We start from the raw sequence: 16,316 nt of genomic DNA, 5'->3' as shown, positions 1-16,316 counted from the left end.
AACAAACACGCTCAACCATGCAGAATATTTTTTGCAGAAATGCGCCTTCATTTCTTGATACTTGCTGCCACTTTTTACGCAAGTCATACAACAACTTTCGGAGTACAGGTTTTACATTGTCTGATAGAGCAAAGGGGCGTTTCAATTTAACAGACATGAACTTTTCGATCTCTACATCTGTTTCAGTCGCTTTTTCATTCAAATGACCTTTCAATAAAGAAAATATTTATTCTCTTGTTAGGCCACATGATTCACGTTCATCAGCGACAGATTCTGAAATTGAAAAATAAAATATCTATATAGATGGATACTTCCATAGTTAATCTCGTTAATATTATTAATTCCAAAATATCATTTGAAAAGGAAAATAAATTGTCATAAAAGTGAATTACGTATAATAGAACTCAATACAGTACAGACCTCACACAAAATCAAGAAAAAGAGCAACATATTTCGCGTCGTTAATGTACACAATTCAGTAACCTATGTTTTACATTGAAATAACTCGCACTAATGACACAATTGCAGCTAGTTTCAGCTAGTTTTAATTTTTAAATTCAATAGCAGTTCCACCTACAACATGCGATCGGTCCAATCACAGAATTCTACAGAATTTATGAACTTTTCTCTACGTGTTTACATTTTGACGTTGTAATCTCCCGTTCATTTTCGTACAAATAATTCGTTTATTGTTAACACGTTAACTATTATAATTAATGTTATGTTATATAATCATATTTTACTTACTTGTAGGTGTTGATTCCATTTTGTAGATTTAAAATCGATTGATTTTTAGCGATTTTTTGTCCTCTTGAATATAGCGCTCAAATCTTTACTTACTGCACGACACATCCAACTCAATTGAGGGTCACCTTTCAACTGAACTACAAAAGCAGGTATATGGGGTAGGGCGCGCTAATGTCTAGAATTCGACCTTCGGACTCTTACCCAATCTAACTCACGACTCGAAATTACCGGAACTTTAACTCTATTTTTCGACTTTTGGCCAGCTTTTTGTGATCTGGCCCCACTGTGCGTCGCAGGCAATACTTTCATACCACGATAAACAACAAAAGATCCATGAGGCATGATTGTGGTTGGAGTTAAAGCTGAAGGTAACCGATAATGGTCGATGATCTGTCAATAACAGGCATCGTGCGTCGGACACGGTCGAACATACGTGAAGGGTTACGAACGGCAGGCCACAACTGTGCAAGCAATAAAATCGAAAAACAATAAGAAATACAATGTCTCAATATCAGTATTCTTATAGTTCTCAGCATTTTATCGGATAAATTGTGTTCATAAAAAAAATATTTTAAAAAAAATACAATTAACATATGTTGTGTCTCAGGACCGAAACAAGTCGAGCCCCAATGTTTTTCTAATGTGTTCTCTGTAATATCATTGGCAATTGAATCGGTCATTTGAGAAACGTCATGAGTCCATTTTTATGGAAAATGAGTTATGGCAAACAAAGTAAACAGAATGCGAAGGCCGATCATTCTAGCACGAAACGGCATGAGTCCAGGATATATCCTCGGTGCTAGGCGCAGTAGAATTTTTTAGTGAATTGAGAAACGTCACGAGTCCTGGACTTGTGACATTTCTCTTCTGAACGACAAGTCCTTGACTTGTGACGTATCTCCTCTGAAAACCAATAGATTGCCACTGGCCATCCACCCCAATCTTGCCTGAGCATTAACTCGGAAAATACAGCAATGATGAAAACATCCATTACACATTCTACACCACTCCCCCTAAAAATATACTAACTAATCCATTAGGCCCAGAATATACATATTTGGACCCAGTCAAAAATCCAATCCACATCAAGAAGCTTGAAGATATCACAAAACTCATCAAATACATCCCTAATGAACATTCAGGTTTTTATCAAGAAATTTTGGAATGGCCAACAGCAACAGGAGCAACAGACGATGCATGAAATGATAAACTTACAAGCTAAAAAAAGAGAACTAACAATGACTCCGTATGTATTTCAAAAGTAAAACATGTAAACGTATTTTTCATGTTAAAATAATGTCAGTATAATAATACAAGGTTTTTTACGTCTTAAAATGAAGTCTGTATAATAATACAAGACCTTTTTTGTGTTTATGTTATTAAAGTTAGTATTTTCAGGGCGTAATGTCATCCAAAACAATATTTCAGCTTCATAATTAGATATTAATTTGAGAAACATCATCAGTCCATTAACTTTATTTATTCTTAAATAAATATATATTACCATTATTAGGGAAGTTACGGTATTAAAACACAGATAATATGTTTATTCAACTTAAAAAGCAAGCTGTATATTTTTAATTTAAGTCTTTAAGAAACTAGAAGGTTTTTCTTGATTATCTCAATACTAGTTTTTTGGACTCATGACGTTTCTCAAATGACCGATTCAATTAAAGTTTTTAGTTTGGATAGTATTTAAGTTATTTTTCTATCTGTTTTTAGTGCTTTGCAAGAAATGTTTTTTTTGTTCAGTATTTGATAAATTATTCAATTTTTGATAATATGAGTGTGCCAATCAATTAAACTGAAGCATTATTTATTTTTACAGAGCTAAGTGGTAAGTGTATTAATGGAGGCATCCTTTCCAAAAAGAATGGCCAGTGTGTCTGCCCACCAGGCTTCGCTGGATCATACTGTGCTGAGGGTGAGTTTCGCATTTAAGTTTATTTACAGCGTATCTGAAGCTAAATATTGTATGTTTTGTGTCAAATAACAAGAAAGATTTACGGGCGGAAACAGCGCGCAAATCAAGGGCCGCATCACTTCCACATGCGAGCCAGTAGTATTTGTGTTATTTTTTTAGTTTTGTAAAACGTCTTTATGAAAGCAAGGTTTTTAGAGCAGGACCTACTATTATATCCCACTAATATGGTTGCCAGCCTGGTGCTTATCGAATCGAAACGACATAAAGGAAAATTAATGATTTACCAGAGAAAATTATCACGCATTGTAGTTTTTCAAGAGGTTCTTCATAAAGAATAACACAGGCTTCAAAGAATTTTTTTTTGTGACTAGGATTTTGTAACTGATTTAGCTATATTTAAGGCGCTGAATCTTAATATGAAGTTAGTTTGTTTTCTATCTGCTCTACATTTTGAGTTATGTGTGAAAAATGAAGTAAAACCGCCTGCTTGACTCAAGCCACTTCGTCACAGGGATACTCCAAGCTGGGAATCGCATCCTTCATTTCAACACTTCAAATAAGTTTGAAGTCAGTTTGTTAGATTTTGCCATGCTTGATGGATTTAAGTTGATAAAAAAAAGAGTTCCAGTAGTAGAAGTTGTGTAAATTATCCTGATGTGTTTTTGCTACTTATGCGGAGAATACACATTAAAAGATAACAGAAAGACTGTTAGTGACTTTGTAAAGAGAGCTTATCATGGGTACTTAAATGTTAAGTTCGGTGATCAGGGAAAATCATGGGCACCGTATTAGGTTTGTAAAACTTGTACAGAAAATTTACGCCAGTGGAATAGCGGGAAATGAAAACGTTTGAAATTCGGCGTACCGATGGTTTGGAGAACACCCAAAACCACATCGATGACTGTTAATTCATTGTCGTAAATATTACTGGAATCAATCGAAATACTGAATTCAATCTCTGCAAGACGCCCGGTCCCTCACTCAGACGAAGTACCGATCCCAGCATTTCACCAGCTACCAGAGCTTTCTGAGGGCGAGTGTTGTCCTTATAACCACCCTTCTGATACTAATGAAGGTGACAGTGATTATGAGGGTATGTCAATAACTCCTCAATGTTTCAACCAGGAAGAGGTATATGACCTAGTCAGAGATCTTAACCTGTCAAAATAACCCTCTAAATTACTGGCTTTCCGGTTAAAGGAAAAATAAAAATACTGGAACAAGGAACCAAAATAACGTTTTACCTTACAAAAGATAATGGTCTGCTACCATTCATCTTTCAAGAAGAAAATCTTGTATTTTGTCACGATGTTAGTGGAATCTTAGAAAAAATTAGTCTTCCTGAAATTTTACAGATTATTGGGCCTATTTATTAATAGATCAAAGCGAAGCTTGAAATGTGTTAATCTACACAGTAAAGTTAAATATAGTTCAATGCCAATTACTCACTCAACGATAATGAAAGTAACATTTAGTGCCATAGATTTGATGTTGCAGAAGACAAGGTATCATGAACATCAATAAGTGATTTTTGTGGACTTAAACATGGTAAACTTTCTCCTCGGACACCAATGTGGCCACACCAAATATCCTTGTTTCTTGTGCCTCTGGGATAGCAGAGACAAAACACACCACTGGGTTAGACAAGAGTGGCCTAAGAGAGAAGACATGGTCGTTGGAGAAAAAAACATTATTAACGAACTCTTAGTTGAACGAGAGAAAATCACCTTTACTCCACTGTATATCAAGCTGGGCTTTATGAAGCAAATTGTAAAGGCCTTGATAAGGACGGTTAATGCTTTGCATTAATATGGGAAAACAATGCTTCACTTGAGTAAGGAAAAAATTAAAGCAGGAGTATCTAACGGCCAATAAATAAGAAAGTTTATTAAGGACCAATATTTCGTAATTTCCATGAATGAGGCTTAACGAAAATCCTGGACTTCATTGGTTGCAGTTGTCGGAAATTTTCTGGGCCAACGAAAAGCAGAAAACCTTGTTGAACTGGTAAACGATATCCCTTGGGTGTAACATGAGTATTAAGGTGCACTATTTACACTGCCAACTGTACCGTTTTCCTGAAAATTTATGAGACTGCAGTGAGGAGCAAGATTTCATAAAGATATTAAAATTATGGAGGACCGCTATCAAGGAAAATGGATACGCACATTATAGCAGATTATTGCTGGAGTTTTAAAAGGGACTGTTTAAAGACATATTCAAGAAGTTCACCTAAAAGAAGCTTCCGAAGTTTTGAGTGACTATTTGGTTCAATTGATGACTTGGTACTATCTTAGTATTCATAATAATATAAATATAAAATAATAATTATTAGTACAATATAATTTTATTTATATAATATGATATTTGTAAAATATTATAATATTTGTGTAGCTAAGCAATAAGAATTTAATGTTTAAAACAAGGTAAAATAAACATTTCACTAAAACGTAATATCTTAAACACTTGACCTCATAGGCAAAAAGTAAGGCCATTTGGAATTCAAGGCACGAAATCCATTTGAAATCAGATCCAAATACCCCGGCACCAAAACTATAATTGGCTTGTATTATTTTTTCGTGAAAAAAAGTTTTATAATTTTATGTAAATGTATATATATAATTTTTATTTGCACCAAATTAAAATAAGTTGAATTTTTTATAAATATTTCATGTATATGATATCAAAATGTTGTTTCTATTAAATCTCTTTCAACGGGTGCCTGAGGCACCTAACTACTAACTAGTACACTTAACACTTAACACTTAACTTATACGAAACTCGGAATTCTTTAAAATTCTTTAAAATTGTTTGTTCAATTAAATTTCTATGCCAGAATCATACGTAGTTTCCAACCCGCCGCTAGAACTATTTTCCGGTGCAGCTTCGTCAACTATAATTTTCGATTTTCAGAGCGAAATGTTAAACTATAGTTGTAATGAAACGGCTGAGATATGAGTGAAAAATACTTTTAAAAAAAAATTATTCAGGTCTTGGGCCTAAATTTCGAGAAGGAATTTTATTAAAATACTGCCCATTTGGTTAAAATTTATTAGTTGATTCTTTTAAGTTTTTCTTTGGATTTGTAACTCTTGTTCCCTCTATAGACCTCAGATGCAGCATCATGATTACTCCAAATGCCATACACTGAGAGATAAGATGTTACACATCCCAAATTATAAAAATTAAGTATCAAAATGGTTGAGTCATTGTTTTAAAAGGGGAAGGGAAGTAGTCTCCCCTAAATGGTAAGTTAAATTAATCGCACTAGAAACATTATTGAAAGATGTCACAATTTTATCTCGTCTCCACCCAACCCTTCTTTTTTAACACCAAAATATCAGAATATTTGTTTTGTCCCTAAGTTAAACAAACGTATTATATTATCACATTGTTTGCATTACAAATATTAAATAATGATTGAAATTGTGTGCTTTAATTGCAATATTTCGTATAAAAAATAAATAATAGTTTATGAAACTAAACAACGCGCTTTATATAGAAAACCAAACTAAAAAATAGAAAATAAATTTTAATAAATTTGAATTAATAATAGTGTAAATTTTTTTATAAATATAAATAAATAATAATGTAAATAAGAAAATAATGTATTTAATTTAAAAAAAGCGTGGGGTGCATGGTGTCAATAGTTATAAATATTTTATTAACATATATGTATAGAAGGATTATCATTTCGATAATATCTTAAAAAGCACCCCTCGCTTTTTTAAAATATTAAATACATTATTTTCTTATTTACATTATTATTAATTCATATTTATAAAAAAATTTACACTATTCTTGATTCAAATTTATTAAAATTTATTTTCTATTTTTCAGTTTGGTTTCCTATATAAAGCGTGTTTTTTAGTTTTATAAACTACTATTTATTTTCTACTTTTTAGTTTGGTTTATTTATAAAAGTGTTTTTTTTTCTTCTCAATTTCTGCCAGGTAAAAATCCTTAAACTGTAAGTTTTGCTCTCCATCCAAATATGTTTTTTGATATATCATTTGTCAAACTTATCCATATTTTCCGTGTTTGATGTCTTTTATTTAATGATTAACTGACCTTGGCATAGTTTGGAGTATTTGTAACTGCTTGGTGTAGATTTGCAGGTTGGTTTTCGAGTGGAATTTAAAAAATCTGCTTATTAGGTGTAGCTATTGAGGTTATGCATATGGTGTTTTTACAAATATAGATAATATTCCCTTCAAGAAAGTATATTGTTAACAATAATCATAACCCACTCTCACTGTTCATTTAATTAAATGTCGCAATATTTAGTAGGCTTTGTTTATATCGCGCCAAAGACAAACTGAAAGAAAAGAGTTCACACATGAGCGAAATGGTTTTCTTTACATATATATATCTTTGTTTCATTTTACCAATAAATTGACTAAAATATTATTTTGCAAATAGATTAATGGAATTATCTTATCAAATTAGTGTATTGTCATCGGTTATCGATAAATCTACAAAGTTTGAATGAAATCTGGCCGTTTAAAGTGGGTCAAAATCGCACCCAAAGGAGTCGGTTAGAAACATACATACAAACAAACAAACATACAAACAAACATACAGGTGAAGCTAATATAAAGCGTGTAAAAATGAGAGTGTGTACTCAGATACACACTTTAGCGGTTACACTTCTATTGCATTATTATAATAATATCCTCAATTATTTTAGGACACATATTATAACATAAGGAATATTTTTGAATATTTGGAAACAGTTTGTACATCTTTTCATTTAACAAACCTTAAAATGTTTTAGATGATTCACCGTTTTATGTTTAACAGTAAAAGTTAAATTACAAAATTATTTATTTTTCTTTCCGTCGAATAAATAGGCTAAGCTTTAAGTTTTGTGTTTACATAATGATGCTCTCTGTGCTATCTCTATATTTTAATTTCTAAATTTTTATGTTAGAATTGTAACGTATTTTGTAAGTTGTCGTTATTTATTTTCATGACTATAAATTATAACATTACTAACAGTATTAAAGATTTATTTTACTATTATAAATTTTAATATTTAATACTTACGCGTGATTTAATTTTGCGACGTTCACGCAAGAAATATATAAAGATGTATAACGCGGGTCCGCCATCATTTCGAGATTTCTGAGACTTCCACAGACGGCAGCACCGGAGTGATACTTTTCTGTTCCAGTTGACTGCCGTTCCATTCACTAAATTACTCCCACTAAATGGCGTTTACCAAGCACTGGGTTTTTACTCATATATAGAGTCCCGGAAATTTCGCGGATTCCTCGGGCCTCAGGATAGAAATCAAAGTTATAGGTGTGCTCGATCCATGTTTACATTCCCATTGGTTTATTTCTTTGCGAGAACATTTTTATCCTTGTTATTTGGCACCGCCTGATTCGCTTGCTTCTCTCCTAGCTGGACATCGTTGGCTGACGGTCGTAGAGGGGCGTGTCCAGGTAACTGCGGTCCAATCATGAACACAGTGCGACAGTGTGGAGGTTTGCATTCTAGCTTGCGACTAAATGAATCCGCGAAATTTCCGTGGCTCTCTCATGTAAAATATGACATGTTTGTACAGAAAGAGGGACTGAATGGTGGTGTGGCGTGTGGCGTGTGTCCAGGCTGCGGCGCCAACAAGTTCGGCGACGACTGCGGCGGCAAGTGCTCGAGCTTCACGCGCGGCTGCCAGGGCCTGGCGCTCTGCAAGCACGAGGTGGGCTGCGACTGCGCGCCGGGCTTCCGCGGCCGCTTCTGCAGCGACGGTGAGCCGAGTGCGCTCGCTCCTTGCACCACTATCTGTGCATTCTCATACTTGCCGGGGTTCACTGGCGTATTTCATACAGGTCTACCACTTCCTTGGCATACTGCACTCATTCCGTGGAGTGCATTAGAAATGTAGGTACAAGTGAGCAGTTTTATTCCTGTTTCAAAACCATGCAGAAGCGTGCATTCTTTACACTGGCACAACTTCGCATTCTTTGCCATTCGTTTTTAACCTTACATCCTACATATATTTTATCTAAAATAAAATTTTCAACAGATTTCACAAAGGCCTTTGTTTGAGTTTATTAAAAAAGGGGGGAATTTTAAATTAATGTTACAAATAATAAACAAGAAATTATTATTTAAAATATTTCATATAATTTCCACGATAAAATTTTTGATATTTTAGTAAAAAAATTTTTTGCTATGTTTATTCATGAAATATTTTCAACAAAATAATTTGTGTCGCTGAGTGCAATTGAATGGTTTTTGTCAAGGACCAAAAAAAAAAAAAACATTCGGTCCTCTAATGACGTTTAGCATTTTTTTTCTCAAGGTATTCTCCTTGCTGCAATAAGTATCTATAGCAGTGTCATTTTGATGATGATACAGACATAGAATTGGGGTCCATATTAGCTTTAGTGATTTATATTTGATGCATACTGAGAGTTTTAAACTGTTACCATTATTAAATATAATTTTTAATATTTCGTTAGTGATATTTAATTTATATCACACAATAAACTTGTTGCGATAGTTTATATTTCTTGCAATAGATCGTGCCACATGTTCTGTTGAGTATATATATATATATATATATATATATATATATATATTATGTGGGATACGTGATGCTCTATCATGGTCGGAAGAGAAGGAGGATTTTGCTAGAAATAAGGAGAAGTTCGTGTTGCATGACAGCGTTTATCCGCTGTTTCAAGGCACAGTATTCTATTCAGTAAATTTTATTTAAATATAAGTTAATGTATTTTTTTTTCATAAACTACATGTTTTATTTTGCCGGGTATATAGCAAAAGACTGGGATGGATTGATTAACTAAACATTTGAAGTAAGCTATTTTGTTAATTTTTCCGGAATTTTTCGGTCAGAAATCGGAAGCTTAGGGCGGCTAGACGACGGGTAATTTATGCCACTATGGGGAATTCGGGGTCTTCCAAAAGCCAAAGGTTTATGAAGCATTCCGAATTCCCAATTTTTGAATGATTGTGAGAGAAAAATGGGAAATATTCCAGTAAAACGGGTATTTTTCCTTCAAGATAGGGGAAATTTAAAGAATTTTTAGGAATTTTCGAGGAATTTGACACCAAAAATGGCCACCGGAAGCTAGAGGTCGGTCGGCAACACGCACCACACTCCAACTCCAGTCCCAGTTTCCCCGAAACTATACTTATCACAAGAATTTTTCAAGACAACGTTGCAGTCTAATTATATCTTAAAAATTTACTGCCATCGCGCCCAAAGTATTTTCACTTCCAAAATGAAATACATTTGAGGGTCGTTAAAATTTAGAACACAATAAGGAAAATCTTTGACTGTTTTACCTTGAGACCCTGACGACGCCGCAGTACAGGATGCCTATCGTGTTGCAGGCTGCGCGCAGGGGCAGTACGGCTTCGGCTGCCGGCAGTCGTGCGGCCGCTGCCAGGACGGCGCGCCCTGCGACCCCTTCACCGGCGTCTGTCCGGCCGGCTGCGAGGCGGGCTTCTTCGGCGAGCTGTGCCGCTTCAGTGAGTGGCGCTTGTCGGGCCATGCTTCACGAACAATTACAAACCTTTATCAGCCAGCTAGGGCCATGTGTTTGGGATAACCAGGTGAATCGCTTCAACCACGATGGTCCGGGTTTGACCCTTCGCAAGTGCGAAGTGCAGCTCCTGTTTCCCGCGCAAACACGCCTCGCTGCCCGCGCTGCGTCGAGGCGCGAGCTGGCCCGAGTTACATGCCTGCCTCCCTCGTGCGTCGCTCCTGTCCGTGCACGCGCACCTCGCCTAGCGCGGCGGAACTGAGTCTGGGTTTCATTTCATCGCCTTTACATTTTGCCAAAACCATTGTGAGACGCTTTATGCTCACATCCGCTTCCGAGTTTTTTTTTTCCGCTCCTATAAATGAATCAATTTTCTGGCATCAGCACAGACAATAACACAACATCTCGTTCCGAGTATTTACTGGCATAGTGTTTTTTAGCGCAAGATTTATTATAATTTTTTGTCATTACAGGAACCTTAGTTTTTTTCTTATGAAGGGATATGTTGTCATGTCACCCATGTGTTTCGTGTATTCGCAAAAATGCGTGCAGAACTTTAACACAAACTTTACTTTCATATGCTCACCTCACATTTATGTGAAATACAATAAATATTTACCATTATTTTAAGGTAGGTAATGGAAATAATCTGATATGGCTATGTAAAGAGCACAATGTAGCCGACCGATTTTTAGAACTAAAACAATTAATCAGAAATAATAAACTGCGCGGCTTTTAATAAAAATAACTGTTGACATTAGTGTTGCGGGCAGTGCGCTATCAGTGTTTTTCTATCGTAAAACTTTATGTAATTATTAAAAAAAAATCTATTTAGATTTTATTTATTTCAATATTTTTTTTTGGTAATGTTAAAATCTATAGCTATCACTAGTAGTTTTATTAGAATTTTAAGGTTTTTAATAAGTTCTTTATCAGCAATTACTAAATAATTTTATTAGGATTTAAATAAAAATGTATTATTATATCAGATTTTAAAAGAGTTTAATGAACTGAACATGGTAACCGGGAGTCACTTAGGGAAGTCTCCAATAAGCTGGTTGAGTGAGAGAACGACACGTTGATGCTTCACGGAAAACGACTGCGGTGCGCATGCGAGTGTGTGACGTCACTCGAGTGTCGCTGACGGCCTCCAAGCAAGTGAACTGCGGGATCAGAGTGAGGACAGCGGCACGCCGCTATGTGACTGCGAAGATCGACAGCTGTGCGAGCTCGTTAGCTCCGCTACGTGTTGGCACATCAACAAACTATTGATCGAGATCAACCAAGAATGGTATTACTTCGTCGGAAATATACGAACCTAAGTATTAAAATAGGCCAGTTGAAATCTAAACTTTGCAGTTATGCCAGTAAGTTAAACTATTACCCATTTCAATCCGCAAATGTCCCGTGGGAGCAAAACGTTGGTGAACTGATTTCGAGGATTTTAGTTCATTAATAATGCCACTGGGATTCCAGGATTTTAATAAAAATGGGCTCCGCACCCACTAGTTACTGTTTCTTGGTACGCAAATGAAGGAAATCCCGGGAACCTTGAACGGAATAGAATGGAGCATTGCGTCAGTAAAACTTTTTATTGACTAAATTTTAAATCCTGCTGTTAGCAGATAAGGTGACTCCCCGTTTTAAGAAAAGCTTTAAGAGTTTTCTTAAATGAGGCTAGGTGTTACTGTTGTCAAGTTCAACTGGAAATTTATTTGTAATGGAAAATTCAAAGCACAGTTTATACTTTACTTATGTACCTGCTGTTTAATACTGGCAAATATATATTTTGTAGTGTATTTTTATATTTTAAAATAATCATTTATAAAATAGGCGTTGGTTTTGGTAGCGGATTTCGTTGTAAAGTTTTTTAAAGAATTTTTTGGAATATTTTTTGATAGTTTTTTTTTTTTTTTTGCTAACTGTTATACTAGAATTGGTTTTCACACGTTTGTACCTATTTTTTGCTTAAAGTAATACAATTTAAATCGGTGAAAAATAATATGATTTTAATTTGATTTGCAGCTTAATCCGAACCACCCCTTTGAATCAGTCTTTTTTCTTGTTTTTTTCTTCTTCTTATCACCTAGAGTTGGTAATTTTCTACAACAGATTTTTGAAGCAATTTTAAAATTTCGAATGAAAAAAATTTATTTTTCCAGCTGGGTGTTACGATTGTGGTTACTCTCAGATAAAGCGGGGAGTACAACTGTTTCTTTGGCAGTAAATAAAGTTTGACGGTCGAGTTCCAGCCGTAGATGCTCTGCGGGACGTTGACCAAAGTGAAGTCATGTAGGTGATAACCAATATCAAAATCTACCTGAAAGAAATTTCTAGCAGACATTAGTGAGAGACTAACCTTCCATCAACATACATAACTGAAATGTTTAAAGGTTTTTAAATGTAAATAGATACATTATTGTAAAATTAAGTGTTTCAGACGTGCAAGAATAATAACTGGAACAATATTGCATGAAAAACCATAGTAATAAGATCAGTGTTATATTCTGCGAAATTCAAATAAAGAAAGAAAGAGCTGATAGGCGACTGGTCCTTAGCGGGTAAGTGATGCATCTAACAGCCGCAGTGCTATGATTAGCTAGATGGTCGCAAGGAAGTAGCGAGAGACCTGGTCATGGGACAGCACCATGAGATGACATGCCAATTAGAATCAGGCAAGAGATCCACGGTAATTATTAAATTTAATTTCGGTCGGGGCCACCGATATAACGTGATAATGTCATGAAAAGGACGGGTGCGAATTATATTTAGGCCAGATATATACTAGTGGTCACAGACAAGAAAACCCACAGTCGATTCAACAACCAATCATTATGGGTAGCACTAGGAGGGGCGAATCTATAAGGTCCTAGTTTTCTAAAACACAACAATTTCGTTTTAAACAGAATACTGTATATAAACAATATGGATAACTATATTACGACAAATAACCGAGGTAGAAGTCACAGAAAAATGACATTAGATGAGGACTGTAAAGATAAAGGAAAACTATAAAAACAAAGGCACGGAAGTGGTGAGAATAAGGTGGAGGTAAGAGAGATAGACAATTTTAACTAAAAAAGACACGCCAAAAAGAGTTGATTATAACTACACCCATCTAAAACTGTTAAAAACAGAGGCAAAAATTGTACTTAAAAATATGTAAGTAGTATAGGAACGAGGCTCCTGGCACAGGTTGATCGGTGCGGATTGATGATTGTTGACGCCATCTTGGATTTTAAGCTCACAACACCCATCTTGAATGATCTTGACCTTGACCTTGACATCGACAGCCAAATTGGATGCGCCATTTTAAATTCTAGAACTGTCCATCATTTTGAAAATTATGATATCACCATTGCACTTTTCGTTACGAACGACATTTTTATTCCAACTACTTGGAATCAAATGACCCGCTCATTAAAATTGCCATTTTGGTTACGGGCACCCACTATTTTTAATTCTAGAAAACATTGCAATTTTCGTTACAGTTGCCATATTCTATTTTAGAAATGAAGCTTTTTTTTTTGTTATGACTGCCTTTTTGAATTGTCACCATTTCACTTTTCGTTATGGTCGTGTTTTTTTTTTTCATAATTTTTCATTTTAGAACATTACACCATTTTAGATTATTACGTAGCCACTGCAATTTTCGTTATAGCCGCCATCTTAAAAATCTGTAAATATAATCAAATTTTAATGGGAAAAATTTTAAAGTAAATAAATATATTCAAATAACAAAATTAGTTAAAAATAAATACCATTTTCAAATGTGTATGCCATTATGAAAATAATGAAAAAAAAAAAAACGATTTTAAAGAGAAAAATTTTAATTCATAAAAGTTCAATTTATTAAATTTTTATAAAAAGGACCTATTCTTTGGAGTCCTTGGTTCAAACCTGGTTAGGTCATTCGATAAAAAATGGTAATGGATTCTTCCTTGACAGAAGCCACCAGAAGACTGACCTTCCAACGCTAATGCAAAAACAGATAGGCATTACGCCAGCCAGAATGACATCAGGATGAACATCTGGTTTTAGTCTGCTAAAGACCACCATATAGGTCCTGACATATTGTTTTCGTCTCCTAGAGGTCGCTGATGCCATATAAGTTTAACTTTTACCTACTAGAGTGCACTAATTATTTTTGCCAGGGTGCTCGCAATCTTGATAATCCGTAGTTATTTCACTAGAAATTCGGAAAAAATCCCAATTTCATCAAAACATTTACTTGTTTAAATAATGACTGAACCGACACGTTCCTGTACTTGGTTCAATTCTTAACTAATGGAATAATATATTTCGTTAAGTATTCATCTTAAAAAACATGTCCGATTCTTAAAAGTAGCTTCAATTCCACATATAACATCCTCTAAAGTAGTGTATAATGGGGGCTCCTGCGCCTGGCTTCTGGCTGTGGTGGTGGTGCGGGGATTTCGGCTGTAGATCCCGACGTCATGGTGGCCATCTTGGATGACCTTGACCTTTAAATTTGACCTTGAATTTGACCATAGAGGCCATTTTGGATCCACCATATTGAATTCGCCATTTTTAAATAGAACACCCCACACTCTAATGCTGCATTTTTCGTTATAGCCATCTTTGACGTGTATGACGTCATCATTGCACTTTTCGTTCCGGCTGCCATATTTGACTATAGAATATTGAAATTTTCGTTACGACTGTCATCTTGAATTCTAATAGCATGTCTGCCATCTTGGATTTTTTGTTCCCATGGAGGCTACCATCTTGGATACCGACGTCACTGTTTCTGCTGTGTACTCCTAGAGAGCGTCAGTGTTGCTCTGTCTCATCGCATAGGATTGATGTTTCACTACCTACCATAGATATAATGGTCCTTATCGACATATTAAATTAAATTTTTTACAAAATACATTAAAAGCCCTGTGATTCGAACCATCTCAGCTCTGACATCTAGGTTGGAAAACATAAGCTTTTAACCGCACGGCCATCGAGACATTTACCAGTTTGAGGATTAAATAAGGTATATAAAAATAACACACATATAAGGAATATAAGGAATAATATCATCATATGTTCTAACCCAAGTCGCCATTTTTTTTTCAGTACTTGCTACTAGGAGCAATTGTTAACACACATAGTGTCTGCTAGAGAGTGCTGTCGCCATCTTGTTTTCAGTTATCGATACAAGTAGCGCTAGTGTCATGTAGTAAACAAATCATATGCTAGAGAGCGTTACCATCATATTAGTTTAATTTTTGTCTTCTAGAGTGTAGTATTATTACTGTGGCGTCTGCCAACTTGACACATGAATGCCATTTAGTATATTCACAATTATTTAGCCAGAATTTCGGGAAAATTCTAAAATTAGTTCAAGAAATTTGTAATTAATAAAATGATTGGTTAGATTAGTTCCTGTTCTAGGTGAAGCAATAATTTTAATTTTGTGTAAAAAATAATAATCAAATAACTCATGTTCAAAATACTAAAAGCTGCAAATGCTCCTAGTCTACCAACCTTCAGTAAGTCGTTATGTCCAAGATCTTAAAAATTCGTAATAATAAAATAAAAATTCGGGAAATAGTTAAAAAATCAACAAAAAGTCCACTCATTAATTAACTGATTGAATTGATGGATTCCCGTTCTTGCTTTGGTAATCGAACGATGCAAATATTCAAATTTTATGTAAAAAAAATACTTATTTAATAAATCATGTTCAAAATCCTAAAATCAGCTTAAATTCCTCTACTACCAGACTCCTATAAGCCGATAAGGCCGCCATAATGGAAGTTGGTATTTATTGAACTAGATATTTGGGGAAATTTCTAAATTCATAAAAGAATTCACTCATTAAAATTATGATTTGTGCGATAGATTTCCGTGCATGGTTTGATTCTAGGCCAGTGGTGAGGATAACTGCATCTTGAAATAAATATTATATTCTGTTTCCCCTTACCTTTCCTGTAGTTTTCTAATTATTCACTCTACGAAAATCATCACTATACAAAATACCTGTCCATGTAATTAAATCCATAGCCGCTATGCATGAAATGAAAGTATAATTTTTCGATACTAAGAATACATTCCGACAAGTTCATGTAAAATGCTATACATATAGGTCAAGTGTCTACGGAGCTTGAGAC

General features: G+C 34.8%; 1 protein-coding gene across 1 annotated transcript in view; it reads left to right on the top strand.

The window, feature by feature from the left end:
* Positions 1-16,316, top strand: part of LOC134531616 (tenascin-R-like) — a 148,749-nt gene that overhangs the window by 39,082 nt on the left and 93,351 nt on the right. Inside the window, exons 4-6 of the mRNA XM_063367370.1 lie at positions 2,576-2,671; positions 8,287-8,427; positions 10,040-10,177. Of these exons, the coding sequence (XP_063223440.1) occupies positions 2,576-2,671; positions 8,287-8,427; positions 10,040-10,177 (375 nt within the window). The remainder of the gene's footprint in view (positions 1-2,575; positions 2,672-8,286; positions 8,428-10,039; positions 10,178-16,316) is intronic.

This window comes from Bacillus rossius, chromosome 5 (assembly GCF_032445375.1).
Source record: "Bacillus rossius redtenbacheri isolate Brsri chromosome 5, Brsri_v3, whole genome shotgun sequence".
NCBI classification, from domain to species: Eukaryota; Metazoa; Arthropoda; class Insecta; order Phasmatodea; family Bacillidae; genus Bacillus; species Bacillus rossius.
This window is presented reverse-complemented; position numbering and strand designations above follow the sequence as displayed.